At 50.2% G+C, this 17,317-nt stretch overlaps 1 protein-coding gene across 1 annotated transcript in view; it reads left to right on the top strand.

Annotated features, from left to right (window-relative positions):
• The window catches only part of DNAAF9 (dynein axonemal assembly factor 9), a 186,789-nt gene that overhangs the window by 152,589 nt on the left and 16,883 nt on the right, over positions 1-17,317 (top strand). The window contains 4 exon segments of the mRNA XM_060247199.1: positions 1,869-1,957; positions 3,896-4,054; positions 11,947-12,072; positions 14,918-14,955. Of these exon segments, the coding sequence (XP_060103182.1) occupies positions 1,869-1,957; positions 3,896-4,054; positions 11,947-12,072; positions 14,918-14,955 (412 nt within the window).

The following is a 17,317-nucleotide window of genomic DNA, read 5'->3' as shown; positions in this document are numbered from 1 at the left end:
GCCAGTTATATACCGGATTCGTTACAAAGTGCTGATTATTATCTATAAAGCCCTATATGGCTGAGGACCTGCCTACCTTAGGGACCGTCTCTCCCCGTATGAACCCCAGAGAGCACTGAGGTCAGCAGGGAAGAACCTGCTGACTATCCCCGGGCCAAAAGAGGTAAAACTCCAGAGTACCCTTACTCGGGCATTCTCTGTTATGGCTCCACAGCTGTGGAATCAGGTCCCAGAAGAAACGCGGGCCCTGCGGGACTTCGAACAGTTCCGCAGGGCCTGCAAGACCACCTTGTTCCGAATGGCCTTCGCCAGCTGAAACTGCTAAACTGCTAAGCAAACTTGCCAGCGACCATAGCACCAAATACATTGTCTTTTTTAGAATTTTAATAGATTTTAATCAATTGTAGTTAAAATGTTATTTATTATTATTATTATTATTGTACAATGTATGCATTAAGTTCTTGTTGTTAGCCGCCCTGAGCTGCTTTGGCGGGGAGGGCAGGATACAAATAAAATGTGACTGACTGACTGACTGAGCCAATCCTCCCAAGAGCTTACGTTAGGTCCTGTACGAAGAGCCCTGTAAGCTCCAGGAGGATTGGCTACACCGGAGGGGTGGAGCCTAATATGCAAAGGAGGTACTGCTACAAAAAAAAAAGCCCTGGTCCCAGGTTCAATCCCGGGCACCTCCAGTTAAATCGACCATGCAGTTGATGACGTGGAAGATCTCAGCCAGAGACTCTGAAGAGTTCCTGTCAGTTTGAGCAGACCGGACTGACCATGATAGACCGACGGTCTGATTCCGGATCCGACAGTTTAGTGTTTTCACGCGTTGTGTATTCGAGCTTCTTTTCAGTTGGATTTCTGCCTAACTGTAAAGACAAGTTGATGGGGTGTGAACTGTCAGAGATGATCCAAGAGGGAGACCTTGGGGTCGTGGTAGATAACTCACTGAAAATGTCGAGGAAACGTGCGACTGCTATAAAGAAAATGGTCAACGCTGTGCTGGGAATTATTAGGAAGGGAACTGAAAACAAATCAGTCAGGATCATAATGCCCCTGTCTAAATCGATGGGACGGTCTCATTTGGAGTACTGTGTGCAATTCTGGTCGCCGCACCCCCAAAAAGATACTACAGCATTGGATAAAGTGCAGAAAAGGGCAACTAGAATGATGCAAGGGTTGGAACACTTTCTGTATGAAGAAAGGTTAAAATGCTTGGGGCTCTTTAGCTTGGAGAAACGTCGACTGTGGGGTGACATGATAGAGGTTTACCAGATTATGCATGGGACGGAGAAGGTCGAGAAAGAAGTCCTTTTCTCCCTTTCTCACAAGACATAGAACTCCTGGGCACTCCATGAAATTGCTGAGCAGTCGGGTTAGAACAGATAAAAGGAAGTCCTTCTTCACCCAAAGGGTGATTAGCACATGGAATTCACTGCCACAGGAGGCGGTGGCAGCTACAAGCATTGCTAGCTTCAAGAGGGGACTGGGTAAACATCTGGAGCAGAGGTCCATCAGTGGCTATTAGCCACAGCGTATTGTTGGAACTCTCTGACTGGGGCAGTGGTGCTGTGTATTTTTGGTGCTTGGGGTGTATAGTGGGAGGGCTTGTGGAGTTCTGGCTCTGCTGGTGGACCTCCTGATGGCCCATGGGTGTTTTTTGGCCACTGTGTGACACAGAGTGTTGGACTGGATGGGCCATTGGCCTGATCCAACAGGGCTTCTCTTATGTTCTTATGTGACACAGAGTGTTGAACTGGATGGGCCATTGGCCTGATCCCACATGGCTTCTCTGATGTTCTTATGTTCTTAACTGCTTGTAAGCAATACCAGTGATTGAATGAGACTCTTCCTTCTCATTGAAGGTGGTGATCACCATCTTAACGGGCCTCCCTGGATGTCGCTCAAGTGACCTTTGCGCTTTCCTGGTCACTTTTAACAAAGAATGTGGAAGGTTGGTATTGCTTTACGTAGTTCTTGTTTGTTGGGATTTGGGGCTTTTTTATTCAGCAGGGGCCCGCCCACCTGATGCCCTGAGGAAAGCACAGTGAAAGACTGGCTCAACTTGTGTCCAGCAGGGGGCAGACTGGGCCAGTTAGGATTTCCTAGCTGAACAGCCCTAATAGGGGGGCTCTAATCCCATGGGTGACAATAGGAACCGGTTTGCTCATTGCCTTTTCCCCTGCTTCTGCCAGCTGAGTGGCCTTGGCCCCAGCTGCCAGCAGAGCTTAGGGAGATGATGAGCCTGCGTAAACTGCCATCAGCACCAAGCCTTACTATTGGACCTCAGAGGAACTGGTTGGTCACTGTGTGAGACAGGAAGCTGGACTAGATGGACCCTCACTGGTCTGACCCAGCAGGGCTCTTCTGGTGTTTCTGTCAGGGGAAGGCCTCGGCCTCTCTGCCCTGTTGCTGGTTCTCCAGAGGGACTGGTTGGCCACTGTGTGAGACAGGAGGCTGGACTGGATGGACCCTCACTGGTCTGATCCAGCAGGGCTCTTCTGATGTTCTTCTCAGGGGAAGGCCTCGGCCTCTCTGCCCTGTGGCTGGCCCTCCAGAGGAACTGGTTGGCCACTGTGTGAGACAGGATGCTGGACTAGATGGACCCTCACTGATCTGACCCAGCAGGGCTCTTCTAATGTTCTTATGAAGGCCTCAGCCTCTCTGCCCTGTTGTTGGCCCTCTAGAGGAACTGGTTGGCCTCTGTGTGAGACAGGATGCTGGACTTGATGGACCACTGGTCAGCTCCAGCAGGACTTTTCTTATGTTCTTACCAGGGGAAGGCCTCGGCCTCCCTGCCCTCTTGTTGGCCCTCCAGAGGAACTGCTTGGCAAGACAGGATACTGGACTAGATGGACCTTCACTCCAGCAGGGCTCTGATCACAGGAAGGCCTCAACCTCTGTGCCCTGTTGTTGTCCCTCCAGAGGAACGGGCTGGCCCCCGTGTGAGACGGGATGCAGGACTAGATGGACCCTCACTGGTCTGATCCAGCAAGGCTCTTAGCACAGGAATGCCTTGGCCTCAGTGCCCTGTTGTTCATCCTCCAGAGCAGGGGTGACCAACGGTAGTTTTCCAGATGTTTTTTTGCCTACAACTCCCATCAGCCCCAGCCAGCATGGCCAATGGCTGGGGCTGATGGAAGTTGTAGGCAAAAAAAATCTGGAGAGCTACCGTTGGTCACCCCTGCTCCAGAGGAACTGGTTGGCCCCTGTGTGAGACAGGATGCTGGTCTAGATGGACCTCTGGTCTGATCCAGCAGAACTCTTCTGAGGTTCTTCTAAAGGCCTCAGCCTCTCTGCCCTGTTGTTGGCCCTCCAGAGGAACTGGTTGAGGCCACTGTGTGAGACAGAAGGCTGGTCTAGATGGACCACTGGTCTGATCCAGCAGGGCTCTTCTGTTGTTCTTCTAAAGGCCTCAGCCTCTCTGCCCTGTTGTTGTCCCTCCAGAGGAACTGGCTGGCCACTGTGTGAGACAGGATGCTGGTCTAGATGGACCTCTGGTCTGATCCAGCAGGGCCCTTCTGATGTTCATAGTCCTGGCAATTTTGGCAGCATCACTGGCAGTCAGGCTGGTTTGCTTCTGCTGTCCTGCAGAGCCCCTCCAACGCAGTTGCCTGGTCAGTTAAAGGGCCAGCCAACCTCTGGATTCTACATAAACGTGCTGCCCACCCAGGGTGTTGCCTTGAGGTCAGTTCTCACAACAGCCTCCCCGGAATCGTCAGTGCTGTGATTTCAGCGTGACGTAAAACCAAAGGTCTGTTCCTAGGGTGGTTTTTTTCCCTTCGATCGTCATGGTCCGGAGAAACAGCAACGGGAGAACGCAGTAAGCTTGTACCGATATAAAGAGAAGCAGAAGCAGCTGGACTTTATGTTTCGGTGTGTCGTATTTTAGGTGGCTAGTTTATCGCCAAACCATGGACAGCCCTGAATGTTTCAGCGCAGCCCACTTCCAGAAGTACCTGACAGGCGTTCTAGAATCGCAGAATAACCGAAGCGCCCGCCTCTCTGCTTACAGCAGGAAGAAACTGCGGTTGCTGGTGGTTCTCCAAGGGTAAGGAAGCTTCTTCTGTTTGTGCATGGAATGTTGCTGGCAGGCGGGGCTTGCTTTGAGCCGGAATGCACCGGAGCAGAGTTCCGACCGGCTTGGCAGCAGGAGGGGTGGCCTGATATGCAAATGAGCTCCTGTGGGCTTTTCCTACAAAAAAATCCCTGTGTGAAACTGCAGTGATGTCGGGGGTGTGGCCTGCTATGCAAATGAGTTGCCGCTGAGCTCTTTAGACAAAAAAAACCGTGTGAAACAATGGTAGCATCAGGGGGTGTGGTCTAATATGGAAATGAGCTCCTGCTGGGCAGTTTCTACAAGAAAGCCCTGTGTGAAACAATGGTGAGGTCGGGGGGATGTGGCCTAATATGCAAATGAGTTTCTGCTGGGCTTTTTCTACAAGAAAGCCCTGTGTGAAGTGATGGTGGTGTCAGGGGGTGTGGTCTAATATGCAAATGAGTTCCTGCTGGGCTATTTCTACAAATAGCCTTTGGCAGGGGAGGGCGGGATACAGAAATAAAATTATTATTATTATTATTCTTATTATTATTACAAAGCCCTGCGTGGAGCAATGGTGCCATTGAGGGGGGTGTGACCTAATATGCAAATGAGCCCCTGCTGGGCTTTTTCTACAAGAAAGACCTGTGCGAAACAATGCTGATGTCAGGGGGTGTGGCCTAATACACAAATGAGCTCCTGCTGGGCTTTTTCTACCAAAAAAAGCCATGCTGGCAGTTAACCTTCATACTCATCATTAACGTATCGAATTCATTTGCTATGAGGGCCGGATTTGACATGAATGAGACCTTGTTGGGCCAGGCCGCGTGTGCCATAAAATGTAATGCCAAGTAGTAGAGACAGAAAATTTATAAAGAATTCAAACAAACACAAATAAAAGACTTTTTAAAAAAAAACTTAAAACATGCTTAAAGGATTAGCACTCTTGCAGTATTTTGTTTATCGAACAGCCTCTGCTAACCGACAGCTCTTGCTCTGAAGTATTGCATCAAAATCTGGAGACTGTGTCTGTGCTGCAGCAGTCTTGAGTAGGCTGTTCAGGCGTGCGTCTGCACATTGCAAACCTACTTCTGATTTATTGACGTTCATTACAGAAATCTCCTGGTCAGTGCTTTGAGCCTCAAACGCAAGGGGGGGAAACATGAAACGGCTGGGCATTGCGAGCTTTTGGACAGAAGTTGCTTCATGTGCTGGTCAGCCAATGGAGAAAATAAGAGGCTTTGCTCTGTAGCTCTTGTGCGATTGAGCAAGCCTGGCTTGCCCAGTTCCCTCGATCGCACAGGAGAGATGCAAAGAAAGCTAATGTTTTAAGCCTATTTTAGTTTAAGTTTTTAAGAAGTCTCTGGGTTTGTCTGTGCCCTTTATAAAGTTTACATCTCTGCTACCTGGTATGACATACATGGCCCGGCCTGACAAGGTCTCATTTATGTAATAATATAATAATAAATAATAATAATAAATTTTATTTAGACCCCGCCCTCCCCGCCGAGGCAGGCTCAGGGCGGCTTACAGGACATAGATCTGGTCCTCATAACAAATGACTTTGACAATCCTGGGTTAGACACTTTCATCTTGTTCTACCAGCAAAACAGAGCCTACCTAATAACTGAACAGAAGTTTGTAGAGAAAGCTCTTTTTTTGTTTTAAAGCTTTAAGATGCAGGAGTGTCGTATCTGTGTCCAGTATAATAAATCTCCAGCTTTTAATATTAGGCGGTAGTCAGGGGTTGATCTGTAGAAAAATAGGTGGTGGAGCTCATTAACGTTACTCATTAGCATATGCCACACCCCCACCAGCCAAAAGCAACCCGACGCAAGAACGGAAGAGCCCCAGGAAAACGAAACCAGCCAAAGCAGGCCTCGCTCACCTGGGGCTCTCCTGGGTGCCTCCCCCCCACACAGTCAAAAGGCCAGCGAGCCACCCACGGCCTAAAATCACATAAGAAGTGGAGAAAGGGTGGTGCGGGCTTCTCCAGGGGTTAATGAGGGCTCCTGGGGGCGTGGCAAAGCCCCTGGTGGCTGGCTGGCTGCCCCCTCTCCTAATCCAGGGATTGTTCTGCAGCTGCACCTGCTATTCAATGGACGAGGTGGGGTGGGAGGAGGGATGGGGGGGCTGTCTGAAAGGTGCAAGAGCTGAGCCTCCTGCTGAATGCAAGGTCTGGCCGTAGTAAAGACAAGCATGCTTCAAATGTTCCAAGACACCAAGAAAAACGCTCTCTGGCTGCTTCTTCCATGCTTTCCTCCCGTATTTCACGTCTGCTGCCTTTTGTTCAAAGGGTGTTGGGAAGGGGTGGGGGGATTTGCGCACTGTGGAAGAAGCTTGGCATAAGCTCTTTGCCTTGGCTGACACACCGTCAAACCGTTTCTCAGGGAACCGCTGTTCAGTCGAGGGGCATTACAGACCAAGCCCAGGCATCTCTGTCAGTAGCTAGATGCATTGCCTCTTGAAACGCCGAAGAGCCGGATCCCGTGTCCCATTGTTAATGACAAAAGAAGCCTTCTCAAGGAGGTGTGTGTGTGTGTGGGTGGGTGATCTCTTTTCCCCTCCCACCCAGCTTTTCCCCAAAGGTGAGCACTTTATTGAATAGCCGCAGTACTTCAGATGACACAAGGCCCGCTTTAGAGTCGGCCGGGAAACAAGTCAGTTCTTGGAAGCGATTAGTCTTGCGGGGCTGTTGCTCCGTGAGCTGAACTTTATCGTCCCCTTCAAGGTCCTATTCATCAGGTGGCCAAGAGCTTTCGTGCTTTTTCATAGATTCTAGCGGAGACCGCATTGTTCACAGCACATTCCGCAATCAGCTTTCCATCAGCTGTCTTTCTCTCTTAATTGTGTCTTGTTCCCCGTCCTGTTTTCCACACCTGACTGAGAGATCCGTTGCCTGGCGACGCAAGACTCTCTACCTTCCTACCGTCTGCTGTCGTCTCGTCAAACTCTTCTCGCGGTTCGAAGTGGATTTCCGTCTTTTTGAAAGCGCTCTCCGTTCTGATGGTTCCCTCTAAGCTGAGTTGGCGTGAGCTAGCTCACAGATTTTTAGCCTCCAGCTCACCCCTTTTTGTCTTCGCTCAGGAAAATTGACCCCGGAGCACAATAACGTATGCAGCAGCTCACAACTTTAATGCCAGTAGCTCACAAAGTAGAATTGTTGCTTACAAGACTCTGCAACTTAGAGGGAACATTTTGGTGTAGTGGTTAAGTGTGCAGACGCTTATCTGGGAGAACTGGGTTTGATTCCCCACTCCTCCACTTGCAGCTGCTAGCATGGCCTTGGGTAAGCCAGAGCTCTGGCAGAGGTTGTCCTTGAACGGGCAGCTGCTGTGAGAGCCCTCTCAGCCCCACCCATCTCACAGGGCGTCTGTTGTGGAGGAGGAAGGGAAAGGAGATTGTGAGCCGCTCTGAGACTCTTCAGAGTGGAGGGCGGGATATAAATCCAATATCTTCATCTACCTCACAGGGTGTCTGTTGTGGAGGGGGGTAAAGGAGATTGTGAGCCGCTCTGAGACTCTTCGGAGTGGAGGGCGGGATATAAATCCAATATCTTCATCTTCCTCACAGGGTGTCTGTTGTGGGAGGGGGGTAAAGGAGATTGTGAGCCGCTCTGAGACTCTTCGGAGTGGAGGGCGGGATATAAATCCAATATCTTCATCTACCTCACAGGGTGTCTGTTGTGGGGGAGGAAGGTAAGGGAGATTGTGAGCCGCTCTGAGACTCTTCGGAGTGGAGGGCGGGATATAAATCCAATATCTTCATCTACCTCACAGGGTGTCTGTTGTGGGGGCGGGTAAGGGAAAGGAGATTGTGAGCCGCTCTGAGACTCTTCGGAGTGGAGGGCGGGATATAAATCCAATATCTTCATCTTCCTCACAGGGTGTCTGTTGTGGGGGAGGAAGGGAAAGCAGATTGTGAGCCGCTCTGAGACTCTTTGGAGTGGAGGGCGGGATATAAATCCAATATCTTCATCTTCCTCACAGGGTGTCTGTTGTGGGGGAGGAAGGGAAAGGAGATTGTGAGCCACTCTGAGACTCTTCGGAGTGGAGGGCGGGATATAAATCCAATATCTTCATCTTCATTGGTTATAAGATCCCTGTTGCAAGTGGAAATGGCATGGGCTTGGCACCCCCAGCCGTCTTCCGAGTAGGAAAGGCCCCCCCACCCCCCCAAAAAAGAGGGAAGATGCTCACGCAAGCAACAGTTTGTCTAGATAACTTCCCACCTGACCCAGAAGTGATTGTGGCAGCAGGATGGGGGGGAGGTGGGGAATCTCTTAGGGCTCAAAATATCCCTTTTGACATTTTGTGGTTGGAATTAACACAGCAGACACCGGTGCGCGTAACTGTTTGTCCTTTTGACAGCAAGTCCATGGCCTCCGATTAAAGAAATTTTGTATCCTTCCCTGTTTTCCCTTCCCTTCCCCGCCGGAGATGGCATACGGTCATTTCAGAGAGAGTAATTCAGGTCCAAATTTGAAAACCACCACCACCCAATTTGGCTAACAGGGGAGTTGCAGTGGAGAGCCAGTTTGGTGTAGCGTTTGAGTGGGTGGACTCTTATCTGGGAGAACCAGGTTTGATTCCCCCACTCCTCCACTTGCGCCCGCTGGAATGGCCTTGGGTCAGCCATAGCTCTCGTAGGAGTTGTCCTTGAAAGGGCAGCTGCTGTCAGAGCCCTCTCAGCCTCACCCACCTCAGAGTGTCTGTTGTGGGGGGAGATGATATAGGAGATTGTAAGCTGCTCTGAGTCTCTGATTCAGAGAGAAGTACGGGTAAATTTGCAGTCGTCTTCTTCCTCCTCCTCCTCCACTTGTAGCTGCTGGGATGGCCTTGGGTCAGCGATAGCTCTCACAGAGCTATTCTTGAAAGGGCAGTTTTTGTCCGAGCTCTCTCAGCCCCACCTACCTCACAGGGTGTCTGTTGTGGTGGGAGAAGATATAGGAGACTGTAAGCCACTCTGAGTCTCTGATTCAGAGAGAGGGGCGGGGTTATAAATCTGCAGTCTTCTTCTTCTGTGCCCAAAGGTGGCACACTAGATCTTTTCACTTGGCATGCAGGGGCAGTTGGAAAAGCTGGTTGGTCTCATAGATGTTGGAAATGTAAAAATCATGAAGGTTCTTTTTTTCATATGTGGTGGCCTTGTGAAACAGCAAAAAAGTTTTGGCAGATGATACAACAAGAAATTTCTAAAATTTTGGGATACGATTTTAAGAAAGTTGCAGAGACTTTTCTGCTGGGATTACAAATGGAAAGATTTCCAAAAGAAGATAGGACTCTAATTTGGTATTTGCTCTCAGCTGCTAGGACATTGTATGCGCAGTTGTGGAAGCAAGAAAAAATACCAGAGAAATGGGATTGGATTGTGAAAGTTTTATCGGGGAGTGAGATGGACAAATTAACAAGAACTTTAAGAGACTATGATTTGGATGTGTTTAAAAAGGAGTGGAAGAAATTTAGAGGATATATAGAGAAAGAGTGGAATGTAAAAAGACATTGGACAATTTTCTAATATATATATATGAGAAAAGAAAGATATTGAACTTTGATTGGTTAAAGGTACCCTTATAACTGAACTTAAGTATATAACCTCGGCGGTGTCAGAACTGGAAACTTCAAAAGGAAACGCATCACTTTGTTTCAAAAAGTTAAGACGTTTATTTGAGAACTCTCGTCCATGAGGAAGCAGATTGACTCTGATGGCTTCCAAGGCCATCGGTACATTCTTATACATTGGTAACATAAAACAATAAATCTTTTCTCACACTTAGAGAGACGATTGTCTGTTCCCAGGCTCCTTATCTCCCATCAGGGAGGAAGGAACCCCACTGTCTTTCTCTGGCCTGCCAGCTTCAAAGGTATGCACAGATGTTAGCCAGCGGTTATCAGTCACCCTTCAGTGGTTAGTATTTGTTTGAAATGCAAGTTACAGGGTTAGTAAACGTTTCCAACATGGGGTCAGTCAGGCTAACAACATATACTTCCTACTAAGCACATACAAGCAAAGTTACAAGTTCTGACAGGCGGGAGTCCATTAACGGAGGGAGGGGGGATTGGAAAATATCATATGGGTTAGAGATAGTAATGATATAATTAGACACTGTTACCATATGTTACCAATAAAATTGTTTAAACCCGAAAAGCTGGTTGGTCTCTCTCTTTCTCTCTCTCATGACAATACTAGGCAGGCCTCGGATTCAGCAGGAGCTCACAGGAGCCCAGCTCCTGAACCTTTCTGAGGGTCCCCCCTCCTCCTCCCCACCGTGTCCATTGAATAGTAGGTGCAGCTGCATGACAATCCCTGGATGAGCTCCACCACCTTTTTTTCTACAAAGCAAGCCCTAATACTAGGCCATGACTTTGGGAGGCTTTAAGAGAGGAGAGGACAAATTTCACAGCGGATGGGCCTACGAGAGGCGACTAGTCATGGCAGATCTCTGCTCCCGCCAGTACCGGCAATCATAAACAAAGAACAAAATCTGTGAAAAGATTACCAACGACTCTCTCGTATGCTCATTGGAATTACTTATACAAAATTTCTAGTGCTAAGCTCTTGAACCGTTCATCAGAAATTTCAGAGGAAAAAGTTCCTTACAGTTGTCGCAAGGCTATAAATGGATTGGAGCAGAACAAGGCGCTAGGAAAAAATACCACGTCCATGTTTCAAATGTTCCAGGCGGAATAGATGTTCCCAATGACCCTCAACGTGGATAGCAGCATCTTCTCCAGAGATTTTTCTCCGCCATAAGGCATCGTGCTAGTCCCCCTGTAAAGAACTTGAGAGCCTGAAGGCTGTTCTCACTTTTTTCCTCCTGGACAAAAATGACATCGCGTTGAAACGTGTAGAATATGCTGCTATGCTTATAAGAACATCAGAGAAGCCATGTTGGATCAGGCCAATGGCCCATCCAGTCCAACACTCTGTGTCACACAGTGGCCACAATACAGACACACACACATATATATATGTATACACACACACACATATACATACATACACACACACACACACACACACATATATATGTATGGCTAATAGCCACTGATGGACCTCTGCTCCATATTTTTATCCAATCCCCTCTTAAAGCTGTTGAGAAGATGTAAGAGATTGTAAGCCACTCTGAGTCTCTGACGTTGAGTCTATCCACGTTGAGGGTCGTTTGGAACGTCTGCTTTGTCTGGAACACCTGAAATGCGGACTTAGTATTTTTCCTAGCGCTTTGTTCTGTTCCAATCAATTTACAGCCTGGTGGCTACTTTAAGGGACTTTTTCCTCTGAAATTTCTGATGAACGATTCAAGAGCTTTGCACGAAAAATGTTGCATAATTACTTGCAGTGAGCGTATGAGAGCCATTAGCAATTTTTTTCCACGGATTTTCTTTACGATTGCTTCCTTGCCCATGATTCTCTTTTGCCCTCCAGTACCAGGGCCAAAATCTGCCTCTTTGTATCAGTTGCTCTGGGGCAAGAGGACGCGGTTGCAGTTCTGGGTTGGCCACAGTCGGAGCCGAATGCTGCAGTCGATGGGCCTTTGGTTTGATCCAGCATGCGTGCTCTTCTGCTTTTGTGACCTGAGAACCTTGTATTGCAGGGGTGACTGACAGTCGCTCTCCAGATGTTTTTTTGCCTACAACTCCCATCAGCCCCAGCCAGCATGGCCACGCTGGCTGGGGCTGATGGGAGTTGTAGGCAAAAAACCATCTGGAGAGCAACCGTCGGCCACCCCTGTTGTATCAGTTGCTGTCAGGATGCCAAAGCGTTTCCCCCGGTGGAATCAGGCCCTGATTTCCTGGAATCGTACCTTATCATGACTCCCTGGCCCCCAGATCTGCTGGCCATGGCGTCGTTCCCATCTGGCCCCGTCACTTGACAGGTCTTCGCCTTTGTCCCCTCTGCAGATACACAGATGTGATTGACGTTGTGCAGGCTCTGCAGACGCACCCCGACGCCGACGTCAAGGCCTCTTTCGTCATCGGCGCCATCTCTGCTTGCGTGGAACCCTCGAGCTGCTACATGGAGCACAGGTACGCTCCCCCACTCGGGTCCTCCCTGCAGCACCGGGCAGCTTTCTTGTCTGGCAGATGCTTGCAAGTGTGGTTCTGTCTGACCAAGCCCCCCCCCCCCCCGCAGGGAGGCAGGTTCCCTGCAGTCAAGCCGCACCCCAAAAACTTGCAATTTTAGGAAGAACTTCCTGACCGTTCGAGTGGTTCCTCAGTGGAACAGGCTTCCTCGGGAGGTGGTGGGCTCTCCTTCCTTGGAGGTTTTGAAGCAGAAGCTAGGTGGCCACCTGACAGCAATGAAGATCTTGTGAATTTAGGGGAAGGGGTTTGTGAGTTTCCTGCATTGTGCAGGGAGTTGGACTAGATTACCCTGGAGGTCCCTTCCAACTCTAGGATTCTATTAGGAAGAACTTCCTGACCGTTAGAGCGGTTCCTCAGTGGAACAGGCTTCCTCCTCGGGAGGTGGTGGGCTCTCCTTCCTTGGAGGTTTTTCAACAGAGGCTAGATGGCCATCTGACAGCAATGAAGATCCTGTGGATTTAGGGGGAAGTGTTTGTGAGTTTTCTCCATTGGGCAGGGGGCTGGACTAGATGACCCTGGTGGGGTCTCCTTCCTTGGAGGTTTTTAAACAGCAGCTAGATGGCCATCTGACAACAATGAAGATCCTCTGATTTTATGGGGAGGGGTTTGTGAGTTTCCTGCATTGTGCAGGTGGTTGGACTAGATGACCCTGGATGTCCCTTCCAACTCTATGATTCTATTAATAGAGGAAGTTGACAGAATTCTTGGCACTGCACGATCCACAACTTGTGATCTGGACCCATGTCCCTCCTGGTTAATTAAGGCCTGCCAGGAGGAATTGAAATGTCCTATACGGGACATTATAAATCGATCTCTTTCGGAGGGTGTTTTCCCAACATCTCTGAAAGAGGCAGTGGTCCGCCCTCTCTTGAAAAAAGCTACATCAGACCCGGCCGTATTGGCACATTATCGGCCGGTCTCAAATCTGCCCTTTTTGGGCAAAATTATAGAGAGGGCTGTGGCGTTGCAGTTACAGGATTTTCTGGAAGACGCTTCCACCTTGGACCCATGCCAGTCCGGCTTTCGCCCGGGCCATGGGACGGAAACAGTCTTGGTCGCCCTCATAGATGACCTCCGGCGGCAACTGGATCGGGGCGGCTCGGCGGTATTGCTGCTGCTCGACCTGTCGGCGGCGTTCGACATGGTCGACCACCGGCTGCTGACCCGCCGCCTCGCCGACGCAGGAATTCGGGGGCTAGCCTTACAATGGCTCTCCTCCTTCCTTGAAAATCGGGGACAAAGGGTGGCAATTGGGGGGAAGCTGTCTCAGAGACACCCGCTTCATTGTGGGGTGCCTCAGGGGGCAGTTCTCTCCCCGACATTGTTTAACATCTTTATGCGCCCCCTTGCCCAGCTTGCCCGGAGGTATGGGCTTGGTTGTCATCAGTACGCTGATGATACCCAGCTCTATCTATTGATGGAAGGCCGGACTGGTGATGTCCCTACAAATTTGGACCGGGCGTTACAGGCCGTGGCTGACTGGCTCAGGCTGAGCGGGCTGAAGTTGAATCCAACGAAGACTGAGGTCCTTTGCGTGGGTCGGGACGGACCGGGGGGGGAGATTACTCTGCCAGCTTTTGACGGTGCGCCACTGACACCAGTGCGCAGGGTCAAGAGCCTGGGGGTGCTACTGGAATCCTCGCTATCAATGGAGGCCCAGATAGCTACCACCGCAAGATCCGCCTTCTTCTATCTCAAGAGGGCGAGGCAGTTGGCTCCCTTCCTGGAACGCGACGACCTAGCAACTGTGATCCACGCAACGGTCACCTCAAGACTAGACTACTGCAATGCCCTCTACATGGGGCTGCCCTTGTGCCGAACGCGAAGACTTCAGGTAGTGCAGAACGCGGCGGCCAGGCTGTTGATGGGACTACCTAGGTGGGAACATGTGCGGCCGGTGCTGCGGGATCTGCATTGGCTACCGGTCGTCTACCGCGTTCGGTATAAGGTGCTGGTTATTACCTTTAAAGCCCTATATGGCCGAGGACCTGCCTACCTCAGGGACCGCCTCTCCCCATATATCCCCAGGAGAGCGTTAAGATCTAGCTCCCAAAACCTCCTACAAATCCCTGGGCCAAGAGAGGCTAGAATGAAGATAACTCGGGAGCAAGCCTTCTCATTAGTGGCCCCGCGCTGGTGGAATCAACTCCCAGAGGGGGTGCGAGCCCTGCGGGACCTGAACCAGTTCCGCAGGGCTTGCAAAACCTCTCTTTTCCAACTCGCATTTGAATTAGGACCAGACTAACTTGCTAAAATCATTCTAACTCTAGCCATCTTATGTTGTAACTGAAGCTGATAATATGTAATTGTGATACCAGAAATTATAGCACCTATTTTTATGTATTTTAATCTATATATGTAATTGTATTGTATTCATAATGTTTATCTGCTTTTAATTGAATCATGACGTAGTCATGTCTGTGAGCCGCCCTGAGCCCGCCTTTTGGTGGGGGAGGGCGGGATATAAAAATAAAATTTATTTATTTATTATTTATTATTATTAAGAAGAACTTCCTGACCGTTAGAGCAGTTCCTCAGTGGAACAGGCTTCCCCCTTGGGAGGTGGTGGGCTCTCCTTCCCTGGAGGTTTTTAAACAGAGGCTAGATGGCCATCTCACAGCAATGAAGATCCTGTGAATTTAGGGGGAGGTATTTGAGTTTCCTGCATTGTGCAGGAAACTCTGTTTCCCATCCATATTTTTGAAAGCGCACTGCCAGTCTGCATCTCCTAAAGGCAGCCTCTAACGTCGTGTTTCCTTTTGTGTCTGTCTTCCTCCTCTGCTTGCAGATTCCTTTTCCCCAAGTTCCTGGACCAGTGCTCACAAGGTAAATCCTCTTTTTAAAATGTCTTGCCAGGATTAAGTTATGCGAGTCTTCGAGGTGACGGTGGGGAGGTTGCTGCCAAGGGGCTTCCTGGTTTCTGCTCAGCAGATCTAGGCAGGGTGGGAAAGATGGCTTTAATTGATTTTTTTTTTCCCTGCCTGTAAAACGTAGCAATGAGAGACAAGCTTGGGCATAGCACAGCTGAAGGAAGTCTGAAAATACGGCAAGCTCAGCCTGGGAGTGAATATCAGAAGAGCCCTGCTGGATCAGACCAGCGAGGGTCCATCTTGTCCAGCATCCCTGTCTCACACAGAGGCCGACCTGTTCCTCTGGAGGTCCAACTACAGGGCAGAGAGGCTGAGGCCTTCCCCTGATAAGAACATCAGAAGAGCTCTGCTGAATCAGACCAGTGAGGGTCCATCTAGTCCATTCTTCTGTCTCACAGAGTGGCCAGCCAGTTCCTCTGGAGGAAGATGTTGCCTCCTAGAACATAGGAGGTGCTCTATTGGATCAGACCAGTAGTCTATCTAGTCCAGCATCCTGTCTCACATAGTAGCCAGCTGGTTCCTCTGCAAGGCCAAGAACAGGGCAGAGATGCTGAGGCCTTCATAAGAACATCAGAAGAGCCCTGCTGGGTCAGACCAGTGAGGGTCCATCTAGTCCAGCATCCCTGTCTCACACAGCGGCCAGCCAGTTCCTCTGGAGGGCCAACAACAGGGCAGAGAGGCTGAGGCCTTTCCCTAATAAGAGCATCAGAAGAACCCTGCTGAATCAGACCAGTGAGGGTCCATCTAGTCCATTCTTCTGTCTCACAGAGTGGCCAGCCAGTTCCTCTGGAGGAAGATGTTGCCTCCTAGAACATAGGAGGTGCTCTATTGGATCAGACCAGTAGTCTATCTAGTCCAGCATCCTGTCTCACATAGTGGCCAGCTGGTTCCTCTGCAAGGCCAAGAACAGGGCAGAGATGCTGAGGCCTTCATAAGAACATCAGAAGAGCCCTGCTGGGTCAGACCAGTGAGGGTCCATCTAGTCCAGCATCCCTGTCTCACACAGCGGCCAGCCAGTTCCTCTGGAAGGCCAACAACAGGGCAGAGAGGCTGAGGCCTACTCCTGATAAGAGCCCTGCTGGATCAGACCAGTGAGGGTCCATCTAGCCCAGCCTCCTGTCTCACACAGTGGCCAGCCAGTTCCTCTGGAGGGCCAACAACAGGGCAGAGAGGCTGAGGCCTTTCCCTAATAAGAGCATCAGAAGAACCCTGCTGAATCAGACCAGTGAGGGTCCATCTAGTCCAGCCTCCTGTCTCACACAGTGCCCAACCAGTTCCTCTGGAGGGACAACAACAGGGCAGAGAGGCCGAGGCCTTCCCCTGATAAGAACATCAGAAGTGCCCTGCTGGATCAGACCAGTGAGGGTCCATCTAGTCCAGCATCCCTGTCTCACACAGAGGCCAACCTGTTCCAATAGGACACGTAGGGGACATGGCCTTTCCCTGATGTCAGCTTCAAGAGGGGATTGGATAAGCATGCGAAGCAGGAGTCCCATCAGTAGCTATTAGCCACATGGTATAGATCAGGGGTGGCCAACGGTAGCTCTCCAGATGTTTTTTGCCTACAACTCCCATCAGCCCCAGCCAGCATGCTGGCTGGGGCTGATGGGAGTTGTAGGCAAAAAACATCTGGAGAGCTACCGTTGGCCACCCCTGGTATAGATGGGACGTTATGCAGAAGGTGGTGGGCTCTCCTTCCTTGGAGGTTCATAAAGAGAAGCTAGAGGGCCACCTGACAGCAATGATGATCCTGTGAGCTTAGCCAGATCATGAGAGGGAGGGGCAGGAAGGGTGCTTAGTTCTTACTCGCCCAGGGAAATGCTGATCACCACTTTGGGGTCAGGAAGCCATTTTTCCTCTAAGCCAGTTTGGCCAGGGATCCTGGAGGGTGGTTTTTGTTTTACCATCTTCTGGGCGTGGAACCGGGGGGGCAGGGGGGTGGGTATTTGGGAATTTCCTGCACGGTGCAGGGGGCCAGACTAGATGACCCCGGAGGTTCCTTCCACCTGTATGTTTCTGTGTCTGGGGCAGTGATGCTCTGTACCCTTGGTGCTTGGAAGGGCTTCTGGAGTTCTGATCCCGCTGGTGGACCTCTTGATGGCCCCTGTGCTTTGGCTGCTGTGTGACACAGACTCTTGGACTGGATGGGCCATTGGCCTGATCCAACATGGCTTCTGTTCTGTTGTTACGTCTGGGTTAGTGATGCTTTATATTCTCGGTGGTTGGGGGGCAAGAGTGGGAGGGCTTCTGGAGTTCTGGCCCTGCTGGTGGACCTTCTGGGGTTTGGCCGCTGTGTGACACAAAGTTTAAAGACTGGA

Source organism: Heteronotia binoei, chromosome 9 (assembly GCF_032191835.1).
Source record: "Heteronotia binoei isolate CCM8104 ecotype False Entrance Well chromosome 9, APGP_CSIRO_Hbin_v1, whole genome shotgun sequence".
Lineage (NCBI taxonomy): Eukaryota > Metazoa > Chordata > Lepidosauria > Squamata > Gekkonidae > Heteronotia > Heteronotia binoei.
Note: the sequence above shows the minus strand (reverse complement) of the source record. Positions and strands in the feature narration are given on the sequence as shown.